Raw genomic sequence first — 26,768 nt, 5'->3', positions numbered from 1 at the left:
TATTATGATCATATAACTCCAGCCTATGAACAATTATCGTGGCTATGTGCTGATAAACTTAGGGACTACCACACTTTATGTTTACTCCATCAACTATCTTACTTATCCTCAGCTATTACATTACTATCTGAACAGCACAGCAGAAATACTGGATCTCAACAAAGTAAGATCCTCTCAGTACCACCACCCAACACTGTCATGTTTTCTAAATCATTTTCTGAATCCAGAACCTGACTTTGGAACAATCTTCCTCAAAACATCAGAGAAATTAAATCACTTCCAGGCTTCAAAAGCAGCTAATGGCTCACCTTCTCTTGCAATAGCTATCTCTCCCACATACTGGTCTGCAGCCCACACTCTTCAACCCCCCTCCCCCTACTTTTCCCTTTATCACTTACAGAGTTATTTACTTATATCAAGTCCTCTCCTAACAGCCACTATTACTGTCATTCGAATTTTCTTGTTCTTCTTCCTTTCTTTCTCAGACAGTACTAAACAAAATTTAAGTTGTTCTAAACTAGTATATATTATTTTTTATGCAGTTTGTTTCATTATTACTGTTATTATTGCCATTTATCCTTACTTTAATTATTCTGAACTATTACTATTATTATTTCTTTCCTTTCTCAGGTGTTATGTCTGGTTAAAAATGGAAAGTGACGCGGACCTTGATCAAGCGTGACTTCCTATTAACTGTGCGGTATCTGTTACATTGCATTTAGGAACTTTCGGGTAGTTGAACATGTATCAGTAATTACAGATTTCTGTAGTTGTATATATATGTTTGGATGTAGCTGTATTGCGTTGATGTACTGGTGGATATTGTGTGGTATGACTCCTGTAGTTGATAGTATTATTGGTATAATGTCAACTTTATCCTGATGCCACATGTCCTTGACTTCCTCAGCCAGTTGGATGCATTTTTCAATTTTTTCTCCTGTTTTCTTCTGTATATTTGTTGTGTTGGGTATGTATATTTCGGTTAGTTGTGTTAATTTATTCTTTTTAATTGGTGAGTATGATGTCAGGTTTGTTATGTGGTGGTGTTTTATCTGTTATAATGGTTCTATTCCAGTATAATTTGTATTCATCATTCTCCAGTACATTTTGTGGTGCATACTTGTATGTGGGAACATGTTGTTTTATTAGTTTATGTTGTATGGCAAGTTGTTGATGTATTATTTTTGCTACATTGTCATGTCTTCTGGAGTATTCTGTATTTGCTAGTATTGTACATCCGCTTTTGATGTGATCTACTGTTTCTATTTGTTGTTTGCAAAGTCTGCATTTATCTGTTGTGGTATTGGGATCTTTAATAATATGCTTGCTGTAATATCTGGTGTTTATTGTTTGATCCTGTATTGCAATCATGAATCCTTCCATCTCACTGTATATATTGCCTTTTCTTAGCCATGTGTTGGATGTGTCTTTATCGATGTGTGGCTGTGTTAGATGATACAGGCGCTTGCAATGTAGTGTTTTCTTTTTCCAATTTATTTTCTTCGTATCTGTTGATGTTATGTGATCTAAGGGGTTGTAGAAGTGGTTATGAAATTGCAATGGTGTTGCCGATGTATTTATATGAGTGACTGCTTTGTGTATTTTGCTAGTTTCTGCTCGTTCTATAAAGAATTTTCTTAAATTGTCGACCTGTGTATAATGTAGGTTTTTATGTCGATAAATCCCCTTCCTCCTTCCTTTCTGCTTAATGTGAATCTTTCTGTTGCTGAATGGATGTGATGTATTCTATATTTGCGGCATTGTGATCGTGTAAGTGTATTGAGTGCTTCTAGTTCTGTGTTACTCCATTTCACTACTCCAAATGAATAGGTCAATATTGGTATAGCATAAGTATTTATAGCTTTTGTCTTGTTTCTTGCTGTCAATTCTGTTTTCAGTATTTTTGTTAGTCTTTGTCTATATTTTTCTTTTAGTTCTTCTTTAATATTTGTATTATGTATTCCCAGTTTTTGCCTGTATCCTAGATATTTATAGACATCTGTTTTTTCCATCGCTTCTATACAGTCGCTGTGGTTACCCAATAAGTAATAATCTTGTTTAGTGTGTTTTCCCTTCACTATGCTATTTTTCTTACATTTGTCTGTTCCGAAAGCCATATTTATGTCATTGCTGAATACTTCTGTTATGTTTAGTAATTGGTTGAGTTGTTGATTTGTTGCTGCCAGTAGTTTTAGATCATCCATGTATAGCAAATGTGTGATTTTGTGTTGGTATGTTCCAGTAATATCATATCCATAATTTTTATTGTTTAGCGTGTTGGATAGTGGGTTCAGAGCAAGGCAGAACCAGAAAGGGCTTAATGAGTCTCCTTGGTATATTTCACGCTTAATCTGTATTGGCTGTGATGTGATATTATTTGAATTTGTTTGGATATTAAGTGTGGTTTTCCAATTTTTCATTGCTATGTTTAGGAACTGTATCAATTTAGGATCTACTTTGTATATTTCCAATATCTGTAGTAACCATGAGTGGGGTACACTATCAAAAGCTTTTTGGTAATCAATGTATGCGTAGTGTAGTGATATGTCACCTCTGCATCTATTATCAGTTGCACTTTACATCCTCGTGCTACTTTGCAGCAGCCTTTTTGTTCTTCATTTATAATTTTGTTCTGTGTTGTATGTGTCATTAATTTCTGTGTAATGACTGAAGTTAATATTTTGTATATTGTTGGTAGGCATGATATGGTGCGATATTTTGCTGGGTTTGCTGTGTCTGCTTGATCTTTAGGTTTCAGATAAGTTATTCCTTGTGTAAGTGTATCAGGGAATGTGTATGGGTCTGCAATGTAACTTAAATAATTTAGTTAGATGTGAATGTGTTGAGGTGAACTTCTTTAGCCAGATATTTGCTATTTTATCTTTTCCACCAGGGGCTTTCCAATTGTGCGTAGAATTAATTGCTCGGCTGACTTGACGTTGCAAAATTATCACTTCAGGCATTTGTGGTACCATCTTGTATGTGTGTGTTTCTGCTTGTATCCACCATGCATGTCTGTTACGTTGTACCGAGTTTGACCATATGTTGCTCCAGAAGTGTTCCATGTCTGTTATGTTTGGTGGATTGTCTATTTTAATGTGTGCGTCATCTATTGTCTGATAAAATTTCTTTTGGTTTGTGTTGAATGTTTGGTTTTGTTTCCTTCTATTTTCACTTTTTTTGTATCTTCTAAGTCGTTTGGCCAATGTTTGTAATTTCTGCTTCTTTTCATCTAATTGCTCCATCGCTTCTTGTTGTGAGATTTAACCTTTTGTCTGATTTTTCTTTTCTTATAAATTGTGTTAGCTGTCCGATTTCTTTTCTCTGTTTTTCTATTGTGATCTGTAGCCTGTGTTGCCATGCTAGTTTTGTGGGTTTCTTCTGTGTGTCGGTTGGTTCTGATCGCTGCCTAGTGTGTATATTTACTGCAGTGAGTACTCCTATATAAACCAGTAGTTGTAGTTCTTCCATAGTTGTATTTTCATTTATTTTGTTGTGTATGATTGTGTTGATAGTAGCTGTTGTTGTTGTTTCGACTTGTGGGTTATTTGGGGGTCTATGCAAGAATGGTCTAATGTCTGTATTTGTGTCTTTGTATTCTATATATGTCAGTTGAATTTTTTCTTCTATATTTGTGCTTGTTCTGGTGGCTGTTTTAAGATTTCGTTTTCCTGTGATTGTTTAACTGATGTGTGTTGTTGATTGTTTGTTTGTTCTGGGATGTTTGAGTCCATTACTGTATTTTGTTCTTCTGATTGCACATTATTTTGTTCCAGTATTTGCTGTACTTGTTGCTTGATGTTTTCTAATTCTGACTGGGGTATCCTGTTATTTTTGGTTATTACACGGATCTGATCAGCTAGTCGTTGTTCTGTTAAAAAATTTTAATTCTGGGTATCTGGTAATAAATTTTGTGTATACTTGTGATCTGTATCCAGTTGTGTTGGTTCCTAAGTTTGTTGCTTGGTAATAACAGAACATGAGGTGTTAGTTAACTTCATCTGACCATCTTATCCTCTGTCTTTGTTTTCCTTCTAGAGTGGTTGCAGGAAGCATATCCTGCAAAACACCTCTATTTGGATTTAAATCATTTTCCGTGTGGCTATCAGTGTCATTACCATTGTGGACGGGAATAGGGTTCAAGCATCGTCCCCGACCATGACAGCGCTTGTCCGAGGCTTCATTAGTTCTGTCCTGAACCAACTAATCACACTAAAAGGTGGGTTAGCCCTATTAGTGGTTTGTTCTTTTTGTCGCCTTTTACGACTGGCAGAACATACCGAAGGCCTATTATTATTATTATTTCTTTATTTTCTCAGACGTTAAGTCTGGTTGAGAATGGAAAGTGACGCGGACCTTGATCAAGCGTCACTTCCTATTAACTGTACGGTATGTGTTATATTGCATTTAGGAACTTTCGGGTAATTGAACATGTATCAATAATTACGGATTTCTGTAGTTGTATATATATGTTTGGATGTAGCTGTATTGCATTGATGTACTGGTGGATATTGTGTGGTATGGCTCCTGTAGTTGATAGTATAATTGGTATGATGTCAACTTTATCCTGATGCCACATGTCTTTGACTTCCTCAGCCAGTTGGATGTATTTTTCAATTTTTTCTCCTGTTTTCTTTTGTATATTTGTTGTATTGGGTATGGATATTTCGATTAGTTGTGTTAATTTCTTCTTTTTATTGGTGAGTATGATGTCAGGTTTGTTATGTGGCGTTGTTTTATCTGTTATAATGGTTCTGTTCCAGTATAATTTGTATTCATCATTCTCCAGTACATTTTGTGGTGCATACTTGTATGTAGGAACTTGTTGTTTTAAAAGTTTATGTTGTAAGGCAAGCTGTTGATGTATTATTTTTGCGACATTGTCATGTCTTCTGGGGTATTCTGTATTTGCTAGTATTGTACATCCGCTTGTGATGTGATCTACTGTTTCTATTTGTTGTTTACAAAGTCTGCATTTATCTGTTGTGGTATTGGGATCTTTAATAATATGCTTGCTGTAATACCTGGTGTTTATTGTTTGATCCTGTATTGCAATCATGAATCCTTCTGTCTCACTGTATATATTGCCTTTTCTTAGCCATGTGTTGGATGCGTCTTGATCGATGTGTGGCTGTGTTAGATGATACGGGTGCTTGCCATGAAGTGTTTTCTTTTTCCAATTTACTTTCTTCGTATCTGTTGATGTTATGTGGTCTAAAGGGTTGTAGAGGTGGTTATGAAATTGTAGTGGTGTAGCCGATGTATTTATATGAGTGATTGCTTTGTGTATTTTGCTAGTTTCTGCTCGTTCTATAAAGAATTTTCTTAAATTGTCTACCTGTCCATAATGTAGGTTTTTTATATCGATAAATCCCCTTCCTCCTTCCTTTCTGCTTAATGTGAATCTTTCTGTTGCTGAATGTATGTGATGTATTCTATATTTGTGGCATTGTGATCGTGTAAGTGTATTGAGTGCTTCTAGGTCTGTGTTACTCCATTTCACTACTCCAAATGAGTAGGTCAATATTGGTATGGCATAAGTATTTATAGCTTTTGTCTTGTTTCTTGCTGTCAATTCTGTTTTCAGTATTTTTGTTAGTCTTTGTCTATATTTTTCTTTTAGTTCTTCTTTAATATTTGTATTATCTATTCCTATTTTTTGTCTGTATCCTAGATATTTATAAGCATCCGTTTTTTCCATCGCTTCTATGCAGTCGCTGTGGTTATCCAATATGTAATCTTCTTGTTTAGTGTGTTTTCCCTTGACTATGCTATTTTTCTTACATTTGTCTGTTCCAAAAGCCATACTTATATCATTGCTGAATACTTCTGTTATCTTTAGTAATTGGTTGAGTTGTTGATTTGTTGCTGCCAGTAGTTTTAGATCATCCATGTATAGCAAATGTGTGATTTTGTGTGGGTATGTTCCAGTAATATTGTATCCATAATTTGTATTATTTAGCATGTTGGATAGTGGGTTCAGAGCAAGGCAGAACCAGAAAGGACTTAATGAGTCTCCTTGGTATATTCCACGCTTAATCTGTATTGGCTGTGATGTGATATTATTTGAATTTGTTTGGATATTAAGTGTGGTTTTCCAATTTTTCATTACTATGTTTAGGAACTGTATCAATTTAGGATCTATTTTGTATATTTCCAATATTTGTAGTAACCATGAGTGGGGTACACTATCAAAAGCTTTTTGGTAATCAATGTATGCGTAGTGTAGCGACCTTTATTTAGTTTTAGCTTGATATGTCACCTCTGCATCTATTATCAGTTGCTCTTTACATCCTCGTGCTCCTTTGCAACAGCCTTTTTGCTCTTCATTTATAATTTTGTTCTGTGTTGTATGTGTAATTAATTTCTGTTTAATGATTGAAGTTAATATTTTGTATTTTATTATTATTATTATTCCTTACCCTCTCAGACGTTAAGTCTGGTTAAAAATGAAAAGTGACGCGGACCTTGATCAGGCGTCACTTCCTTTTAACTGTATGGTATGTGTTATATTGCATTTAGGAACTTTCGGGTAATTGAACATGTATCAATAATTACTGATTTCTGTAGTTGTATATATACGTTTGGATGTAGCTCTATTGCATTGATGTACTGGTGGATATTGTGTGGTATGACTCCTGTAGTTGATAGTATAATTGGTATGATGTCAACTTTATCCTGATGCCACATGTCTTTGACTTCCTCAGCCAGTTGGATGTATTTTTCAATTTTTTCTCCTGTTTTCTTTTGTATATTTGTTGTATTGGGTATGGATATTTCGATTAGTTGTGTTAATTTCTTCTTTTTATTGGTGAGTATGATGTCAGGTTTGTTATGTGGCGTTGTTTTATCTGTTATAATGGTTCTGTTCCAGTATAATTTGTATTCATCATTCTCCAGTACATTTTGTGGTGCATACTTGTATGTAGGAACTTGTTGTTTTAAAAGTTTATGTTGTAAGGCAAGCTGTTGATGTATTATTTTTGCGACATTGTCATGTCTTCTGGGGTATTCTGTATTTGCTAGTATTGTACATCCGCTTGTGATGTGATCTACTGTTTCTATTTGTTGTTTACAAAGTCTGCATTTATCTGTTGTGGTATTGGGATCTTTAATAATATGCTTGCTGTAATACCTGGTGTTTATTGTTTGATCCTGTATTGCAATCATGAATCCTTCTGTCTCACTGTATATATTGCCTTTTCTTAGCCATGTGTTGGATGCGTCTTGATCGATGTGTGGCTGTGTTAGATGATACGGGTGCTTGCCATGAAGTGTTTTCTTTTTCCAATTTACTTTCTTCGTATCTGTTGATGTTATGTGGTCTAACGGGTTGTAGAGGTGGTTATGAAATTGTAGTGGTGTAGCCGATGTATTTATATGAGTGATTGCTTTGTGTATTTTGCTAGTTTCTGCTCGTTCTATAAAGAATTTTCTTAAATTGTCTACCTGTCCATAATGTAGGTTTTTTATATCGATAAATCCCCTTCCTCCTTCCTTTCTGCTTAATGTGAATCTTTCTGTTGCTGAATGTATGTGATGTATTCTATATTTATGGCATTGTGATCGTGTAAGTGTATTGAGTGCTTCTAGGTCTGTGTTACTCCATTTCACTACTCCACATGAGTAGGTCAATATTGGTATGGCATAAGTATTTATAGCTTTGGTCTTGTTTCTTGCTGTCAATTCTGTTTTCAGTATTTTTGTTAGTCTTTGTCTATATTTTTCTTTTAGTTCTTCTTTAATATTTGTATTATCTATTCCTATTTTTTGTCTGTATCCTAGATATTTATAGGCATCCGTTTTTTCCATCGCTTCTATGCAGTCGCTGTGGTTATCCAATATGTAATCTTCTTGTTTAGTGTGTTTTCCCTTGACTATGCTATTTTTCTTACATTTGTCTGTTCCAAACGCCATACTTATATCATTGCTGAATACTTCTGTTATCTTTAGTAATTGGTTGAGTTGTTGATTTGTTGCTGCCAGTAGTTTTAGATCATCCATGTATAGCAAATGTGTGATTTTGTGTGGGTATGTTCCAGTAATATTGTATCCATAATTTGTATTATTTAGCATGTTGGATAGTGGGTTCAGAGCAAGGCAGAACCAGAAAGGACTTAATGAGTCTCCTTGGTATATTCCACGCTTAATCTGTATTGGCTGTGATGTGATATTATCTGAATTTGTTTGGATATTAAGTGTGGTTTTCCAGTTTTTCATTACTATGTTTAGGAACTGTATCAATTTAGGATCTACTTTGTATATTTCCAATATTTGTAGTAACCATGAGTGGGGTACACTATCAAAAGCTTTTTGGTAATCAATGTATGCGTAGTGTAGAGACCTTTGTTTAGTTTTAGCTTGATATGTCACCTCTGCATCTATTATCAGTTGCTCTTTACATCCTCGCGCTCCTTTGCAGCAGCCTTTTTGTTCTTCATTTATAATTTTGTTCTGTGTTGTATGTGTCATTAATTTCTGTGTAATGACTGAAGTTAATATTTTGTAGATTGTTGGTAGGCATGTTATGGGGCGATATTTAGCTGGGTTTGCTGTGTCTGCTTGATCTTTAGGTTTCAGATAAGTTATTCCATGTGTAAGTGTATCAGGGAATATGTATGGTTCTGCAATGTAACTGTTAAATAATTTAGTTAGATGTGAATGTGTTGAGGTGAACTTCTTTAGCCAGAAATTTGCTATTTTATCATTTCCAGGGGCTTTCCAATTGTGCGTAGAATTAATTGCTCGGGTGACTTCATGTTGCAAAATTATCACTTCAGGCATTTGTGGTATCATCTTGTATGTATCTGTTTCTGCTTGTATCCACCGTGCATGCCTGTTATGTTGTACCGGGTTTGACCATATGCTGCTCCAGAAGTGTTCCATGTCTCTTATGTTTGGTGGATTGTCTATTTTTATGTGTGTGTTATCTATTGTTTGGTAAAATTTCTTTTGGTTTGTGTTGAATGTTTGGTTTTGTTTCCTTCTATTTTCACTTTTTTTGTATCTTCTAAGTCGTTTCGCCAAAGCTTGTAATTTTTGCTTCTTTTCATCTAATTGCTCTATTGCTTCTTGTTGTGAGATTTTACCTAACCTTTTTCGTTTTTTGTCTGATATTTCATTTCTTATAAATTGTGTTAACTGTCCAATGTCTTTTCTCAGTTTTTCTATTCTGATCTGTAGCCTGTGTTGCCATGCTGGTTTTGTGGGTTTCTTCTGTGTGTTGGTTGGTTCTGATATCTGCCTAGTGTGTATATTTAGTGTAGTGAGTGCTCCTACATAAACCAGTAGTTGTAACTCTTCCATAGTTGTGTATTCATTTATTTTGTTGTGTATGATTGTGTTGATAGTTTTTATTGTTGTTTCGACTTGTGGGCTATTTGGTGGTCTATGCAAGAATGGTCTAATGTCTGTATTTGTGTCTTTGTATTCTATATATGTCAACTGAAATTTTTCTTCTATATCTAACATGTGTGTCACTTCGTGTTCTATTTGTGCTTGTGCTGGTGGCTGTCTTAAAATTTCATTTTCCTCTGATTGTTTAATTGATGCGTGTTGTTCTTTGTTTGTTTGCTCTGGGATGTTTGAGTCCATTACTGTATTTTCTTCTTCTTCTAATTGCACATTATTTTGTTCCAGTATTTGTTGTACTTGTTGTTTGATGTTTTCTAATTCTGACTGGGGTATCCTGTTATTTTTTATTATTACACGAATCTGATCAGCTAGACGTTGTTCTGTTAAAAATTTTAATTCTGGGTATCTGGTAATAAATGTTGTGTATACTTGTGATCTGTATCCAGTTGTGTTGGTTCCTAGGTTTGTTGCTTGGTAATAACAGAACATGAGGTGTCGATTAACTTCATCTGACCATCTCATCCTCTGTCTTTGTTTTCCTTCTAGGGTGGTTGCAGGAAGCATATCCTGCAAAACACCTCTATTTGGATTTAAATCATTTTCCAGTTGGCTAGCAGTGTCATTACCATTGTGGGCGGGCATAGGGTTCAAGCGCCGTCCCCGACCATGACGGCGCTTGTCCGAGGCTTCTTTAGTTCTGTCCTGAACCAAGTAATCACACTAAAAGGGGGGTTAGCCCTATTAGTGGTTTGTTCTTTTCGTCGCCTTTTACGACTGGCAGAACATACCGGAGGCCTATTCTTTTCCCGGGCCTCCACGGGGTTTATTATTATTATTATTATTATTATTATTATTATTAGCATCTCTAAGATTGTTATCATTTTCATAAATGTTTTGGTAATATATCTGTGTGTGTTGTTCCTGGTCAGATGCAAGAGAGGGCCTTGAAACCCTAATCTGGTCAGGCTAAATAAGCAAATAGATAAATAAATGTCATGTACTACTTTTTGTGTCTCATTTTGTAATCTAATTCTCTCAGCATCACCTGATTAAATCAACTACATTCCGTAATCCACGTTTAAAATTGGTGTTCAATGTTTTTGTAATATTTTGGTTGCAGTTATCTTTCCAACAGGGCTAACAATAAATCTTATTGTGGGTCAATTTATCCATACCACATGACATCTCTCATTTCTGCTTCAATGCCTCTTGGGCACAGAGTTTTACACTGGTGAGGAAAAAGTTAGACATGCTGCTCTGTATGGTGAATGTTTTAAGAAATTACATCAGAATTTTATGACAGCATGGAGACATCTAACCTCATCACTTGTGGGTGACGCACAGTTAAGATGGTTTCTCAAAACACTGGTGTGAACACTATGCTAAAAACTTCACAGGATGAGGAGTAGTACTGCAGCTGACAGAGCACATGAAGAGGCTGTTCAGATTACATTTATCACTGCGCTGTGGCACGAGACATATAGACAAGAAATGTGAAATCAGCCAGACAAGGGTCGATTGCATCTTGTATCAACATAAACGCCACCCCTTCCACCAATCATTACATCAAGCACTCCGATGACATAAAACATATCATAGAAATTTGAGTCTTATGCGACACTTGCTGTATAATGATGCTCTTTGTCTGTATACTGCATTAATGGTGTGAGTTACATGACACCCCATAAGATTTGCCTTGCCTTATGGCCCCAATTTCCATTCAAATTCTTATTGCTGTCCGTCAGAGAGGTTATTTATACTGGATTTTTTAAACCTGAGAAAAAATAAAAATTTACTGCCGACTCTACAGCCATCACATATAGCGAGATGGCTTGACTTTTAGTAGTCCTCCCCATTATACTGGTGTCCAAAATTAAAGCAACAAATGGAAATTTTGCAAGGTTGCATTTATTTTGCCACAAAACAGCATAAAGTTGAAGCAATGAAAAGAATGCAGAACATAAATAACTGCTATACGCATAATGGCAGATAAACATTTTCTTCACTTTTTCCAACTTAATGGATTTGCACAAACATTCAGACAACTGGCTAATGTGCACAGTATGAGGTGTGACCACCTCTGGCAGCAATATAGGGCTCACGACAGGGCATGCTGTTAATGATGTCATCAATCTCATGCTGAAGCAATAACGCCCATTCCTCCTGGAGAGTTTCTCGCAAGTCTAGGAGGGAGTTGGTGAAGCTGATGTGATGCTATCTGTTTCCCTAGACACGCTCTATGGTATGCAAATTGGGAGAGCACTGTTGTCCAGCAATACAAACTCTAGGTCTACACCACCTTGTAACAACTGCACATGAAGTCCCACAATCTCGTCACGACACCTAACAGCTGTTAAACCTTGCCAATTCACCTATACAGTTTGATGAAGAGTTGTTCGAGTGGGCCACATAATTCCTGCCCACACTATTAGGGATCCTCCTCGATATTGTTCTCTTTTCACAACGCTTGTGTCTCAAATTTGTGTTCCACATTGCTTTTAGATGTGAATGCTAGGAGAATCACTCTCCAGACCAAATTGAGACCCATCTGTGAAAAGACTGTTCGATGTCCAGGTGGTATGCTGATGACTCCACCCTAGACATGTGAAGACACACATACAGCAGGTCTTCGACAATAAAGGTCACTCTGCCACAGCCTTCTGTCACTGTTTGTCTCAATACAACATGTCCAACAGATGCAACAAGGTCAAATGCCAGCTGCCATGCAGTACTAAGCTGGTACCGTCATGCCCTTACAGCCAAATAACACTCCTCTCTTTCTGATATCTTACATAGTTGGCTCTGCACTGACCTTCAGCATCCTGTTTCGGTCTCTATAAATTGTCAGCACATTAGAGAAACAACAGAACGAATCACATTAAGCCATCGGGCCAAATGTGTTTGCAACTGTCCTCCTTACATTCTTCCTATGGTCCTCCACTGCCAAGTATGTGGTAGGCATCTTCTTTATGTCCTACTGCCCCACCTGTGACTGTATACATAGCAATTGGGAATGTGGGACTACCTGGCACACACTATCCCATTTGATAGGAGCCCTGATGTCATAAATAGTATGGTTGCCCGTTCACCGAAAAGCTACCTTCCATGTAGAACACGATTGCAGACAGGCATCTGTTAACAGTTTGTACAATTATACTGCGTATTAGACCAAAGACAGAGAAATAGCGATTAGCTGCTTTACTTTTGGACACCAGTGTAGATACTATATCCTGAATCTACAGCAATATTTCCCGAATATACAGCAATCATATACACAGATATGGCTTGACTTGGAATTCAAATCTTAGTCCTCCCCAAGCAGACACCAAAAATCTTTTTTTGCTCTATCTCACTTTGTGTTCTTTGGTAATTACTTTATATTCCATTCACATCCACAGCATTGATATGACCATTATGTATGTAATAATGAGCTGTTGTCAAACTGCAGTTATAGGATAAGCTGTAACTATACAAACAATTCAGTCAGTTCCTGGTAGTATCTGACCTGTTATAACTATTGTTTAATGTACACATTAACTTGAAAAATGAACTTTTAATGGGTTTTTGCAATGTTCTCATTTGCTTTCAAATCATTATAATATCCCTGTATTACAAATAAAGAGCTATAAATGAAAATGGTTTAACTGTATCAGCTCAAGATAATTACCATGCATATAAAATTACGCCCAGGCTCCAAACATCAACTTGCATTGTATAGCCCCCTCTTCCATTTTTTACAAGTACCTCTGGGGCAGCATATAAAGGTGTTCCGCAGACTGTTGTCATTTCCGAGGTGACAAATCTTGATAAACCGAAGTCTGACACCTTAATCAAGGTTTCTTCTTTGTCAGAGGAGAGTAATATGTTCTCTGGCTGCAAAACAATTTGAAAAGTAAAATTTCAAAAACATGCTATTGTATCATTTGAATTGATGTGCATAAGTGTTTACCATGAGTAGTTTATCAAGAAACTGAACAAACAATACTAAACAGGTACAGTATATGGGCTACATTCGAAAAGCAATGTCAATGACCCATCTGCATTAATAGTGGATACTCTTCTTTTTACCACCTCTCAGATAAATTCCAACGAGAGAAAGGAGGCACGGCCTACATCTCAACAGGAAAGGGAAGGGGAAACTGGCTGGGGTAATAGCAGGAAATTTAAGGGGGGTGGCACTGCCATGAATGGTAAAATACCAGTGGTTACAGGTGTTGGAGCAGCACCTTTTTTAGGGTAGGTAAGACAGAAAGATGTCAAGTTCTACGAGAGGTCAGGATTGAAACAAATCTTCAGTTTAGGAAAGAAATTAAACAGCACAATTCTAGCAGATTGGATCACCAATCACAGCTGTCAATTATAAATTTTTACCAATCACCAGAAATTTTATCTCCACCAAGTTGTATCTCAGTCCTAGGTAATTGCATTGATGAATTAAAGTCACCCAACCCAGTTGACATAATCTGCCTCTCTGAACACCATGTGACCACTGGTATAGGAACTAGGCCTAAGCACAATGAGAAACTCAGACAGGAGAGTACTGCAAATGTTAGAATAAGGAAAGGTTCTCATAAAAGTATAATTAAAAATAATGTAAGTATATTTCATCAAAATATTGGAAGTTTAAAGAATAAAGTAGATGAGCTTCTGGTTTGTTTAGAAGATTTAGAAGCTGAGAATGAAATAGATATACTATGCCTGTCTGAGCACCACATTGTTACTGATATGGATAAGGTAAATGTAAGTGGATATAAGCGCTCTGCACATGTAATGAGAGAAAATATGGAGAAAGGAGGAGTTGCCATATATGTCAAAAGTTATCATTGTGCAAAAAGTATAGAAACAAAAAAGTTTTGTGTAGAGAAACATATAGAAGCATGTGCCTGTGAGCTTAAATTAAATAAAGGCACATTTATAATTGAAACTGTATATAGGTCCCCATCAGGAAATTTTCATCTATTTCTGAAAAATTTGGACTCCTTGTTGTGCTATCTGTCAGACAGGGGGAAGCAAATTATTATTTGTGGGGACTTCAATGTAGATTCTCTGAAAGAGGGTAATAGGAAAAATGACCTTGAAGTATTACTCAGTTCTTTCAATTTGACACCCGTTATTGATTTTCCTACTCGGGTGGTAAAGGATAGCAGCTCACTGATAGATAACTTCTTTATAGACCAAGATAAGTTTAACCAGATAAATGCTCAGCCTGTTGAGAATGGTCTTTCTGATCATGGTGCACAGCTAGTTACAATATATGACATTGCTCCATTAAGCAATACTAAATAGTCCTCCAAAGTAGTACGTTCAGTCAACGCTTTAACAATTGCAAATTTCAGGGAAAGCCTACAGCAGTTAGACTGGGATGAGGTGTACCATGAACCTGATGCCAATTTAAAACATAATTTATTTCATGACATTTTTGTAAATGCATTTGAAAACTGCTTCCCCAAGAAAACAGTTAAATATACTCGTAAGAAACCATGTAACAAACCATGGCTTACTAAGGGTATAAAAATATCTTGTAACCGGAAAAGGGAAATGCATCTCACAGGAAGAAAGAGTAGTGACTCAGAAACTATCAAACATTATAAAAACTACTGTGTTATATTAAGAAAAGTTATTAAAAAATCCAGGAGTATGTGTATCATGTCTGAAATCAGCAACTCTGATAATAAAATTAAAACAATTTGGAATATTATTAAAAGAGAAACAGGTCAACCAAGAGCAGAGGAAGACAGTATTACCATCAAATTGAATGAAAACTTTACGAACAAAAAGTCAGAAGTTGAAAATATTTTTAATAATCATTTTCTAAATGTTGTGGATATAGTAGGATCCAGGTGTTCATCAGAAGATGCTAGGCTGTTAATGGAAGAGGCCATACCTATGCAATTTGATACAATTGAAATCTCACCCACTTCTCCCTCTGAAATTAGGAAAATAATAAACTTGCTTAAAAGCAAAAACTCACATGGAATTGATGGCATTTCCAGCAAAATACTAAAAGCTTGTTCTCAACAGATAAGTAAGATTCTCAGCCACCTGTGTAATAGCTCTCTGGAACAGGGCATTTTCCCTGATAGACTGAAATATGCTATTGTTATACCTTTGCATAAAAAGGGGGATAGATCTGATGTCAACAATTACCGTCCAATCTCCCTTCTAACAGCTTTATCCAAAATTTTTGAGAAAGTAATGTATTCAAGAGAAGCTTCACATATCTGTAAAAATGAAGTACTAACAAAATGTCAGTTTGGTTTCCAGAAAGGTTTTTCAACAGAAAATGCCATATATGCTTTCACCAGTCAAATTTTGAATGATCTGAATAACCGAACACCACCCATTGGGATTTTTTGTGATCTCTCAAAGGCTTTTGATTGTGTAAATCATGAAATTCTGCTAGACAAGCTCAAGTATTGTGGCATGAGTGGGACAGTGCACAAATGGTTTAATTCGTACCTAACTGGAAGAGTGCAGAAAGTTGAAATAAGTAGTTCTCATAACATGCAAAGATCAGCGCATTCCTCAAACTGGGGAACTATCAAGAATGGGGTTCCACAAGGGTCAGTCTTGGGCCCTTTGTTGTTCTTATTATATATTAATGACTTGCCATTCTATATTCATGAAGAGGCAAAGTTAGTTCTCTTTGCTGATGATACAAGTATAGTAATCACACCTGACAAACAAGAATTAACTGATGAAATTGTCAATACTGTCTTTCAGAAAATTACTAAGTGGTTCCTTGTAAACGGACTCTCACTGAATTTTGATAAGACACAGTACATACAGTTCCATACAGTGAATGGTATGACGCCATTAATAAATATAGACCTTAATCAGAAGCATATAGCTAAGGTAGAATATTCCAAATTTTTAGGTGTGTCCATTGATGAGAGATTAAATTGGAAGAAACACATTGATGATCTGCTGAAACGTTTCAGCTACTTATGCAATAAGGGTCATTGCAAATTTTGGTGATAAACATCTTAGTAAATTAGCTTACTACGCCTATTTTCACTCATTGCTTTCATATGGCATCATATTTTGGGGTAATTCATCACTGAGGAATAAAGTATTTATTGCACAAAAGCGTGTAATCAGAATAATAGCTGGAGTCCACCCAAGATCATCCTGCAGACATTTATTTAAGGATCTAGGGATATTCACAGTAGCTTCTCAGTATAGATACTCTCTTATGAAATTTGTTATTAACAACCAAACCCAATTCAAAAGTAATAGCAGTGTGCATAACTACAATACTAGGAGAAAGGATGATCTTCACTATTCAAGATTAAATCTAACTTTGGCACAGAAAGGGGTGAATTATACTGGCACTAAAGTCTTTGGCCACTTACCAAATAGTATCAAAAGTCTGACAGATAACCAACAAGTATTTAAGAAGAAATTAAAAGAATTTCTGAATGACAACTCCTTCTACTCCATAGAGGAATTTTTAGATATAAATTAAGAAAAAAAGAAAAAAAACAAAAATATTAAAAAAAATAAAAAATAAAAATAAAGAAAAACAAAAAAATAAAGTTGTTATATTAACTTAATTATGTTGTTAAATTAACCTAATTATGTAATGTATTGGAAAATTCGACTCGTTCCACATCATTACGAAATATCATATTCATGATCCATGGAACTAGTATTAATCTAATCTAATCTAATCTAATCTATACATTAGTCTATTCAAAGATCAGCAACAGAAGGTATTAATTCACAAAACATAAAGCCATTATGTCTGTAACATTATGGTGCTTCAACGTGCTATGTATTATGGTGGTATCTGATAATGCAAAAGTGGTTTGTGTTGTGATATTCCACTGACTTAGGCCTATATGATACATGATACGAGAAAGTCTACTCAATACCAGTAACTACCATGAGACTAAAACTCTTTAAATGTCAAGGCTGTGCCAATACGCTTTTCATGTGTCTATTGTAAGCAAAGGGCATAACTTGTTAATTTTTTTCCTTGTACTTCGTATGTTTTGTAACTGTATGTGAATGTAGAAATAATTCACCTATTAGACAAAGATATTCTTCAAGAGGTACTATACCAATGAGGTTCTTTCATCTACCAGGTGACTCATGCATGATACGAGGGGTAGTCCTCAAGTTTTCATCACCACCATAGAAAAAAAAATCAAGCTGCAACCATGAAACTTGGGTTACTCCTCCTCACCCTTCAATGCACAGTTTTTCCTCTAGGTTGAGCCCTCAGTTGTTTTAGTATGCATATTAGCTGTTCAGGAAACATCGTAAATCAAAAATCAAACAATGGAAAACCCAGGATGGAATAACGACAATTTTATGAAAATGAGAAGCAGACAGGCACAACAAAAAAACTGCCAACACACACATATTCTGGCAAAACAACTGACACACATGACCACCATATCTGGCTCGGCTCAGCAGCCTCGAGGCCAGCCAGAGACAGTGGTCGTGTGTGTGTGTGTGTGTGTGTGTGTGTGTGTGTGTGTGTGTGTGTGTGTGTTTTTTGTCTAATTCAGAAGACGACCTTTTGGCCAAAAGCTTACTTGTTTAGCAGTGTACTAGGTCACTGTTTTGGATTTCCTCTTATTAGCACAACTAGTTAGCACAGCACCGTTACAGTCCAAAAAAGTGGCTGACGTCACATTGCCCAATGATGGTCAAGTCTTCACCTTTTTCAGTGGTGTGTTCTCTCATGGTCATACTGGTACAATAGCATTCATCCACAGTTATTAGGTGGTGTAGTAACACGTCGAGAGAATTTGATACTTCATTCTATTCTCTGTCTTAGACAGATGTGCTAAAGTGGCGAAAGTGTCAACACGGTGGAAATGTTTTTTATTTTGTTCAAAGCTGGTAGTGGCCAAATGTTTACTTTGCATATGTTTTCATCTACATCTGCATGGATACTCTGCAAATCACACTTATTTGCCTGGCAGAGGGTTCATCGAACCACATTCACAATTCTCTATTATTCCAATCTTGTATAGCACGCAGAAAGAAGTACGAGCTCTGGTTTCCCGCATTTTATCGTGGTGATTGTTTCTCCCTATGTAGGTCGGTGTCAACAAAATATATTCACATTCAGAGGAGAAAGTTGGTGATCGGAATTTCATGATAAGATTCTGTCACAACAAAAAACGCCTTTCTTTTAATGATGTTCAGCCCAAAACCTGTATCATTTCATATTTCGCTATAATACAAAAAGTGCTACCCTTCTTTGAACTTTTTCGATGTACTCCGTCAGTCCTATATGGTAAGGATCCCACACCACACAGCAGTATTCTAAAAGAGGACGGACAAGCATAGTGTAGACAGTCTCCTTAGTAGATTTGTTACATTTCTAAGTGTTCTGCCAATAAAATGCAGTCTTTGGTTAGCCTTCCCCACAAAATTTTCTGTGTGTTCCAATTTAAGTTGTTCGTAATAGTAATTCCTAGGTATTTAGTTGAATTTGCGACCTTTAGATTTGACTGATTTATCGTGTAACCAAAGTGCAAAAAATTCCTTTTAGCAGCACTCATGTGGATGACCTCACACTTTTCATTATTTACGGTCAACTGTCAATTTTTGTACCATTCAGATATGAAACTTCCTGGCAGATTAAAACTGTGTGCCCGACCGAGACTCGAACTCGGGACCTTTGCCTTTCGCGGTCAAGTGCTCTACCAACTGAGCTACCGAAGCACGACTCACGCCCGGTACTCACAGCTTTACTTCTGCCAGTACCTCGTCTCCTACCTTCCAAACTTTACAGAAGCTCTCCTGCGAACCATGCAGAACTAGCACTCCTGAAAGAAAGGATATTGCGGAGACATGGCTTAGCCACAGCCTGGGGGAGTCGGGCGTGAGTCGTGCTTCGGTAGCTCAGTTGGTAGAGCACTTGCCCGCGAAAGGCAAAGGTCCCGAGTTCGAGTCTCGGTCGGGCACACAGTTTTAATCTGCCAGGAAGTTTCATATCAGCGCACACTCCGCTGCAGAGTGAAAATCTCATTCTGGAATCATTCAGATATCTTTTCTAAATCATTTTGCAATTTGTTATGATCTTCTGATGCCTTTATTAGTTGACAAACAACAATGTCATCTGCAAACAAACTAAGACGGCTGCTCAGATTGTCTCTCAAATCATTTACATAGATAAGGAACAGCAAAGGGCCTATAACACTACCTTGAGGAATGCCAGAAATCATTTCTGTTTTACTCAATGACTCTCCATCAATTAATATGAACTGTGACCTCTCTGACAGGAAATCACAAATCCAGTCACATAGCCGAGATGATAATCCATAAGCACGTGATTTCACTACAAGCTGCTTGTGTGGTACAGTGTCAAAAGCCTTCCTAAAATCCAGAAATATGGAATCGATCTGAAATCCCTTGTCAATTACACTCAACACTTCAAGCGAATAAAGAGCTAGATGTGTTTCACAAAAATGTTTTCTAAATCCTTGTTGACTGTGTGTCAATAGACCATTTTCTTCGAGGTAATTAATAATGTTCGAACACAATATATGATAAAAAATCCTGCTGCATATCAATGTTGATGACATGGGCCTGTAATTTAGTGGATTACTTCTGCCTTTCTAGAATATTGTTGTGACCTGAGGAACTTTCCAGTCTTTGGATATGGATCTTTCATTGAACGAACAGTTGTATAGGATTGTTAAGTATTAAGTATGGAGCTAATGCATCAGCGTACTCTGAAAGGAACCTAACTGGTATACAGTCTGGACCAGAAGACTTGCTTTTATTAAGTGATGTAAGTTGCTTCACTACTCCAAGGATATTTACTTCTACACCACTCATGTTGGCAGCTGTTCTCGATTCGAATTCTGAAATATTTACTTCGTCTTCTTTAGTGAAGGCATTTCAGAAGGTTGCGTTTAGTAACTCTGCTTTGGCAGCAATATCTTCAATAGTATATCCATTGGTATAATGCAGAGAAGGCACTGATTGTTTCTTGCCGGTAACACACTTCACATACGACCGGAGTCTCTTTGGATTTTCTGCCAGGTTTTGAGACAAAGTTTCGTTGTGGAAACTATTATAACCATCTCGCATTGATGTCCGCACTTGATTTCAAGCTTCTGTAAAAGATCTCCAATCTTGGGGATTTTGCGTCTGTTTAAATTTGGCATGTTTGTTTCGTTGTTTCTGGTACAAATCTCTCAATTGCTGCCGATACTATTTCTCTGAATTCAAGCCACATCTGGTCTACATTTAGATTATTAATTTGGAAGAAGTGAAGATAGTCTCTCAGGAAGGTGTCAAGTGAATTTTTATCTGCTTTTCTGAATAGGTATATTTTTCATTTATTTTTGGATTTGGGGGTTACAATATTCAATCTCGCTACAACAACCCTCTGTTCACTAATCCATGTATCCGTTTTGATGCTCGTTATTAACTCAGGATTATTTGTTGCTAAGAGGTCAAGTGTGTTTTCACAACCGTTTACTATTCGCGTGGGCTCAAGAACTAAATGCTCGAAATAATTTTCAGAAAATGCGTTTAGCACAATTTTGGATGATGATTTATGCGTACCTCTTGATTAAACATGTATTTCTGCCAACATATCGAGGGCAAATTGAAGTCACCACCAATGCAATGAAACACACAATTGTTTTTTTCTTACGGCCGATTTGGACACAGTAAAATATCTATACATTGTTTTATATGTAAAAACCTAGAATGGTAATATTGACACTCATAGTGGCTGCGAGTGGCAACAGCAATGCTAAAAAAAGAGACTGTTGTACATTGTATCTCTGGCTTTGTCAGCTGACTTGGATGTAAGTTCAAATTTTTTTTTGTCCAGTGTTGTCTTCCTAGTGGGACGAGAGAGAGGTATATATTGTTGTATGAAAGGGATAGTCCGCCATTGGAATCAGAATTGTGACTTTAATGTTTGGTGTCTACATAGAAAAGATGGAAGGATTAAAAACCATTGTAATTCGAAAGAGTGCATCTTGATGAACAAATAGCAAATATGATCATCGTCAAAGACAACAAAATAGGAAAAGGTAATTCTCCTTTTAAAACTTCACATTGGACATTATATATGTTTAAGTCTTCCGAGTGAGATTTACATCCTGTTACAAAAATAATTTCAAGAGCCTGCATCGAATTTATAACAACGCAGATCAAAACCAGCGACGAGCGACAGTGCCATCTTTTCTCAAAAGTAACAGTCAATAGCCCGAACATGGATTTATTCTCGCAACAATGATTAAGGACCTGCTGCCATTTTCATTCTCCTCGAACCCGGGATCTCCTGCTTACATGGGTTCGAGTCCCGGTCGGGGCACACATTTTCAACATGTCCCCAATGAAGTGTATCAACGCCTGCTTGCAGCTAGGGTGTCTATTTAATTATCATTTCATTTCTAGCAAAGCTGCATGGTCATCGACGGTAACTGTTCTTTCGGGAACAGATACTACCGTCATATATAGTTAATAATAATAATAGTTATTTTCAGAGGATCTTCAAGATTTTTTTAGGGAAAGTCTTGCATTTAACTTCACAAACATTCATTACATTCTTTTTCATTTTGCACAGTCAGAGAGTACAGTACACATTCATTCAAGAGATTCATTCAAGAGAGAATTAGTTCTTATTTCAGCTAACTTGGGGAAGGGATATTACAGTGGCCAGAGAGAGAACCCGCTGCGTAAGTTTGATGGGCTTTTTGAAAGAATGTAAGCAACTAAACACCACAGTAGAAAATGTTCAAACTGCCGTGGGAGTTGTCTGAAAGTGATCTGTGACAAATTTCCACAGTCACCTCTACATCTGCATCTATATTCTGCAATCCATCTTATACAGTGCGTGGTGGAGGGTACCTAGTTATCACTACTAGTCATTTCCTTTCCTGTTCCATTAGCAAACAGAACGAGGGAAAAAATGACTGTCAATATGCTTCCGTATGAGCCCTAATTTCTTGTATTTTGTCTACATGATCCTCACGCGTAATATATGTTTGAGGCAGCAGAATCATTCTGCAGTGACTTTCAAATGGTGGTTCTCTAAATTTTCTCAATAGTGCTCCTCAGAAACAATGTCGCCTTCCCTTTGGGGATTCCCATTTGAGTTCCCAAGGCATCTCTGTAACACTTGCATGTTGTTCGAACCTACAAGTAACAAATCTAGCAGCCCACCTCTAAATTGATTCAATGTCTTTCTTTAAACCAACTTGGTAAGTACCCCACCGACTGTCTGCCTGCTTAGCCGAGTGCTGACATGGTTGCCTACCGCGTAGTGGGACCGGGTACGATTCCCATCCAGATTGGAGATTTTCTCTGCTTGTGGACTGGATGTTGTGTTGTCCTCATCATCATTTCATCCTAATCACCGGCATGCAAGTTGCCCAATGTGGTGTCAACTGAAATAAGACTTGCAATTGGCAACCGAACTTCCGCGGATGGGGCCTCCTGGCCAACAATGCCACATGCTCATTTCATTTTTCCCACAGACTCAAGCAGTACTCAAGCATAGATTGCACAAGTGTCCTATATGTGGTCTCCTTTATAGATGTTCCACACTTGCCTAGAATTCTGCCAATAAATTGAAGTTGACCATTGACCTTACCTACCACAATCCTCACGTGCTTGTTCCATTACATATCGCTTTGCAGTGTTATGCCCAGATATCTAAATGACGTGACCGCATCAAGCAAGATGCTACTAACGTTGTATCCAAACATTACCAGTTTTTTTCTACTTATCTGCATTAAATTACATTTTTCTACATTTAGAGCTAGCTGCCATTCAACACACCAACCAAACAACCACACATTGCTGCTCACCTTATCCAAAAAATCACTTATGGATATAGTTAATAATAGTGGACCTACCACACTTCCCTGGGCACACCAAACGATACCCCTGTCTCTGATGAATATTCGCCATCGAGGACAACATACTGGGTTCTATAACTTAAGAAGGCTTCAAGTCACTTATATATCCGTGAACCTGTTCCATATGATCATACCTTCACTAACAGCCTGCAATGGTACACCATGTCAAATGCTTTCCAGAAAGCAAGAAATATGGAATCTTGTCTGTTGCCCTTCATCCATACTTGGCAGTGTATCACGTCAGAAAAAGGCAAGCGAGTTTCGCACCAGTGATGCTTGCTAAAACCATGTTGATTTGTGGAAATATGACACTGTCACAAGAAAATTTATTATATTCGAACTGACAATATGTTCAAGGATTCTGCAGCAAACTGAACTTATGAACACTGCTCTGTAACTTTGTGGGTCAATTCTTTTGCCCTTCTTATAAACGGGAGTCACCTGCACTTTTTTCTGGTCACTTGGGAGTTGGTGCTGGGCTGGAGATTTATGAAAAATGCAAGGTAAGTAAGGGGCCAATACCATAGCGCACTGTTTGAAAAACTGAATTGGAGTTCCATCTGGACCTGGTGACTGACTTGTTTTCAACTCCTTCAGCTGCTTCTCTACATAAGGGGTGGTTATATTATGTCACCCATATGGGTCTCCGTTCAATGGTCAAACAACTTTATATTTGTACAATTCTACTGCGTGTAAGATTTATTAAACGTGAAATTTGAAACTCTGTCTTTCATTTTGCTACTTTCAATAGCCACACTAGAATGACAACATACAAGTGACCAGATGGAAGCCTTAGACACACTCAGTTATTTTACATAGGACCAGAATTTTCTACAGTTTTCTGCCAGATGTTTTGCTATGATATGACGCTGGTAGCAGTTGTATGCTTCGCACATAAACCATGTCACTCGTGCACAAATCACTATACAACCTTTGCTTGCCGTCAATTGTGCCTTCTACTTTGAACAGCAAGTGGAACAGCCTCTGTTTCCTCAGCATTTTCCGAATTTCATTATTGAACCATGGTGGGTCTTTTCTGTCCGTATTTCACTTACTTGGCGCATCACGGCCAATCCATTGACCCTGAAAGCAGTCACTAAGAAAATCCCAGATTTATGCCACTCATAAATTGTAGGCCTACTACGAGATCTTTAGCGTACTTGGTACGGAAATTATACTGAACTGCTGTTGCCGAATTTCATTCTTCAAACCAAAACACACAGCTCCAAACAGAATAATCCGCACCTCTCAAATATCTGCACCTGGCATGTCTGCCCATGACATCATTTTCATGACATATTCACTAGAATGTCCTAGAAAAAAAACAAAAACTGTCTACCTACCGAGACTTCAAACGCATAAATTTGCCTGAACTCGAAACTGAGGCACAAGAAATAGTTTGGGGGATGACCCCTACTCCCCTCATGGACATAAACGCCAAACTCCAAGATTTCACTACCAAAATTACTAAACTATATGACAAATACGCTCCGATAAAGAACAGAAAAGTAAAAAGGAAAATTGCACCTTGGCTGACTAATGAACAGCTCATGAATCTCGGAGACACTGCACATCGAGCATACAAGATACACCCTACACCTGAAAATCACATTGTATACAAGCAGAAGCGAAACAAAGTCAGTCAAGCGGTGAGAAACGCTAAGCTCAGGCATGCCCGTACATTAGCTGACAATAGATGTAGACCAGCTATCCTGTGAAAAAATCTCCGTAGTCTAAGCTTAGGCAAAATAAAAGTTGCAGAAAATCCCATGGTCCCAGCTGAAGAACTAAACTGATTCTTCACATTACCTGCAACCACAATTGAGCCGGGGGGGGGGGGGGGGGGGGGAAAAATCATCATTGATTACTTCATGCGGATGAACGATTGTAGCAAAGAAAAATTCTATCTACGGCACATCAATTGCAATACTGTCAAGAAAGCCATAATGCGGATTAGATCAGCATCTACTAGACATAATGCCATCACTATCCAGATGGTAAAACTTATTATTGATGAACTACTGCCCTCTATTACAGACATTTTCAACGACTCGTTAATCACAAGTGTTTTCCCCGAGGCCTGGAAACTGGGACAAATTAAGCCACTGCCTAAAACAGACATCGCCACAGCACCCTCTGACTACCGCCCCCTCTGCCTTCTTCCTGCACTATCAAAGACATTAGAATATATAGTCCATGACCAGCTCACCGACTACCTAACTACTAACAACCTATTAGACGAATACCAATCAGGTTTCCGTAAACATCGAAGCACAACATCCACACTGATAAAGGTGACAGATGACCTGAAACTCGCCATGGACAGACAAGAAGCGACTATCATTTGCTTCTTAGATTTCAGCAAAGCATTTGATACTGTCGACTTCGACATCTTACTAGCCAAACTTAGCGGTCTAAATTTCTCACCAAGTGCAGTGCAATGGTTTCGCTCATACATGACGTCTCGTCAGCAATGCGTCCTGTCCGGGAATATAAAATCACAATGGCGGCAGGTAGTGTCAGGCGTTCCCCAAGGCTCAGTACTAGGTCCAATACTCTTCTCTCTGTATGTCAATGATGTGTTATCGGTTCTGACTTATTGCAAATATCATATGTATGCTGATGACCTTCAGTTGTATCTAAATGTGAAACCAAAGAATCTTAAGAAAGCTATTGAAAACTTCAATACTGATCTCGATGCACTATCAAAATGGGCACAGGACATAGGACTAAAACTAAGCCCATCTAAAACCCAAGCGGTACTTGTTGGTCACTCTAAGCTCATTAGCCCAAAACATCGGGAATCCTGAATGGAACAAATATTAACTTCTCTCCCTCAGCAAAGAGTTTGGGAGTAATAATAGATGAAAATCTAAATTGGACAGAGCACGTAACTGCAGTGTGCAAAAAAGCATCAGCATCCCTTTATGTCCTACAAAAATATAAAAAACTCTTCCCTTTCGATCTGAAAAAGAAATTAGTACAAACGCTTATACTCCCAATCATTGATTACAGCGGTATTATCCTACAAGGCCTCTCACATGAAAACTCGCGACGTCTGGAACTGGCCATGAATGCCTGCATCCGATATACCTGTGAAGTTCGACTTTTCGATCACTTTTCACCAGCATATGAAAAATTGTCCTGGCTGAGTGAAGACAAACGCAGAGATTTCCATACACTCTGTCTCATCTACTGCCTTATAAATGTACACTGTCCCTCATATCTCTCCTCGTCCTTAACGCTTATGTTTGAGCAACATGACAGAAAAACACGTTCCCATCATAATAAAATCCTCTCTGTTCCACTGCATCGCTCAGTCAGCTTCTCCAAGTCCTTTAGAGTAACGGGAACCCGACTATGGAATAACCTCCCTCGGTATGTTAGAGAATTTAAAAACATGTCCAGCTTCAAAAAACAGTTAATGACGTATCTACTCAAACAACAGTAATGCTTTCCTTTGTACACGAATGCACTTCACCTCATTACTTCCCTCTTTCCCCCTCCTTAAGTCTCCCTCCCCCAAAACTCGCTATACTAGTAAACATCTACTTTACACAC

General features: G+C 37.4%; 1 protein-coding gene across 2 annotated transcripts in view; it reads right to left on the bottom strand.

The window, feature by feature from the left end:
- LOC126202977 (ovarian-specific serine/threonine-protein kinase Lok-like) overlaps positions 1 to 26,768 on the bottom strand; it is a 202,340-nt gene that overhangs the window by 55,280 nt on the left and 120,292 nt on the right. For both annotated transcript variants that reach the window (XM_049937143.1, XM_049937132.1), the window contains exon 6: positions 13,022 to 13,227. In XM_049937143.1, the coding sequence (XP_049793100.1) occupies positions 13,022 to 13,227 (206 nt within the window). The remainder of the gene's footprint in view (positions 1 to 13,021; positions 13,228 to 26,768) is intronic.

Source organism: Schistocerca nitens, chromosome 1 (assembly GCF_023898315.1).
Source record: "Schistocerca nitens isolate TAMUIC-IGC-003100 chromosome 1, iqSchNite1.1, whole genome shotgun sequence".
Classification (NCBI taxonomy): domain Eukaryota; kingdom Metazoa; phylum Arthropoda; class Insecta; order Orthoptera; family Acrididae; genus Schistocerca; species Schistocerca nitens.
The sequence above is the reverse complement of the archived record's forward strand: the minus strand, read 5'-3'. Positions and strand labels throughout refer to the sequence as shown.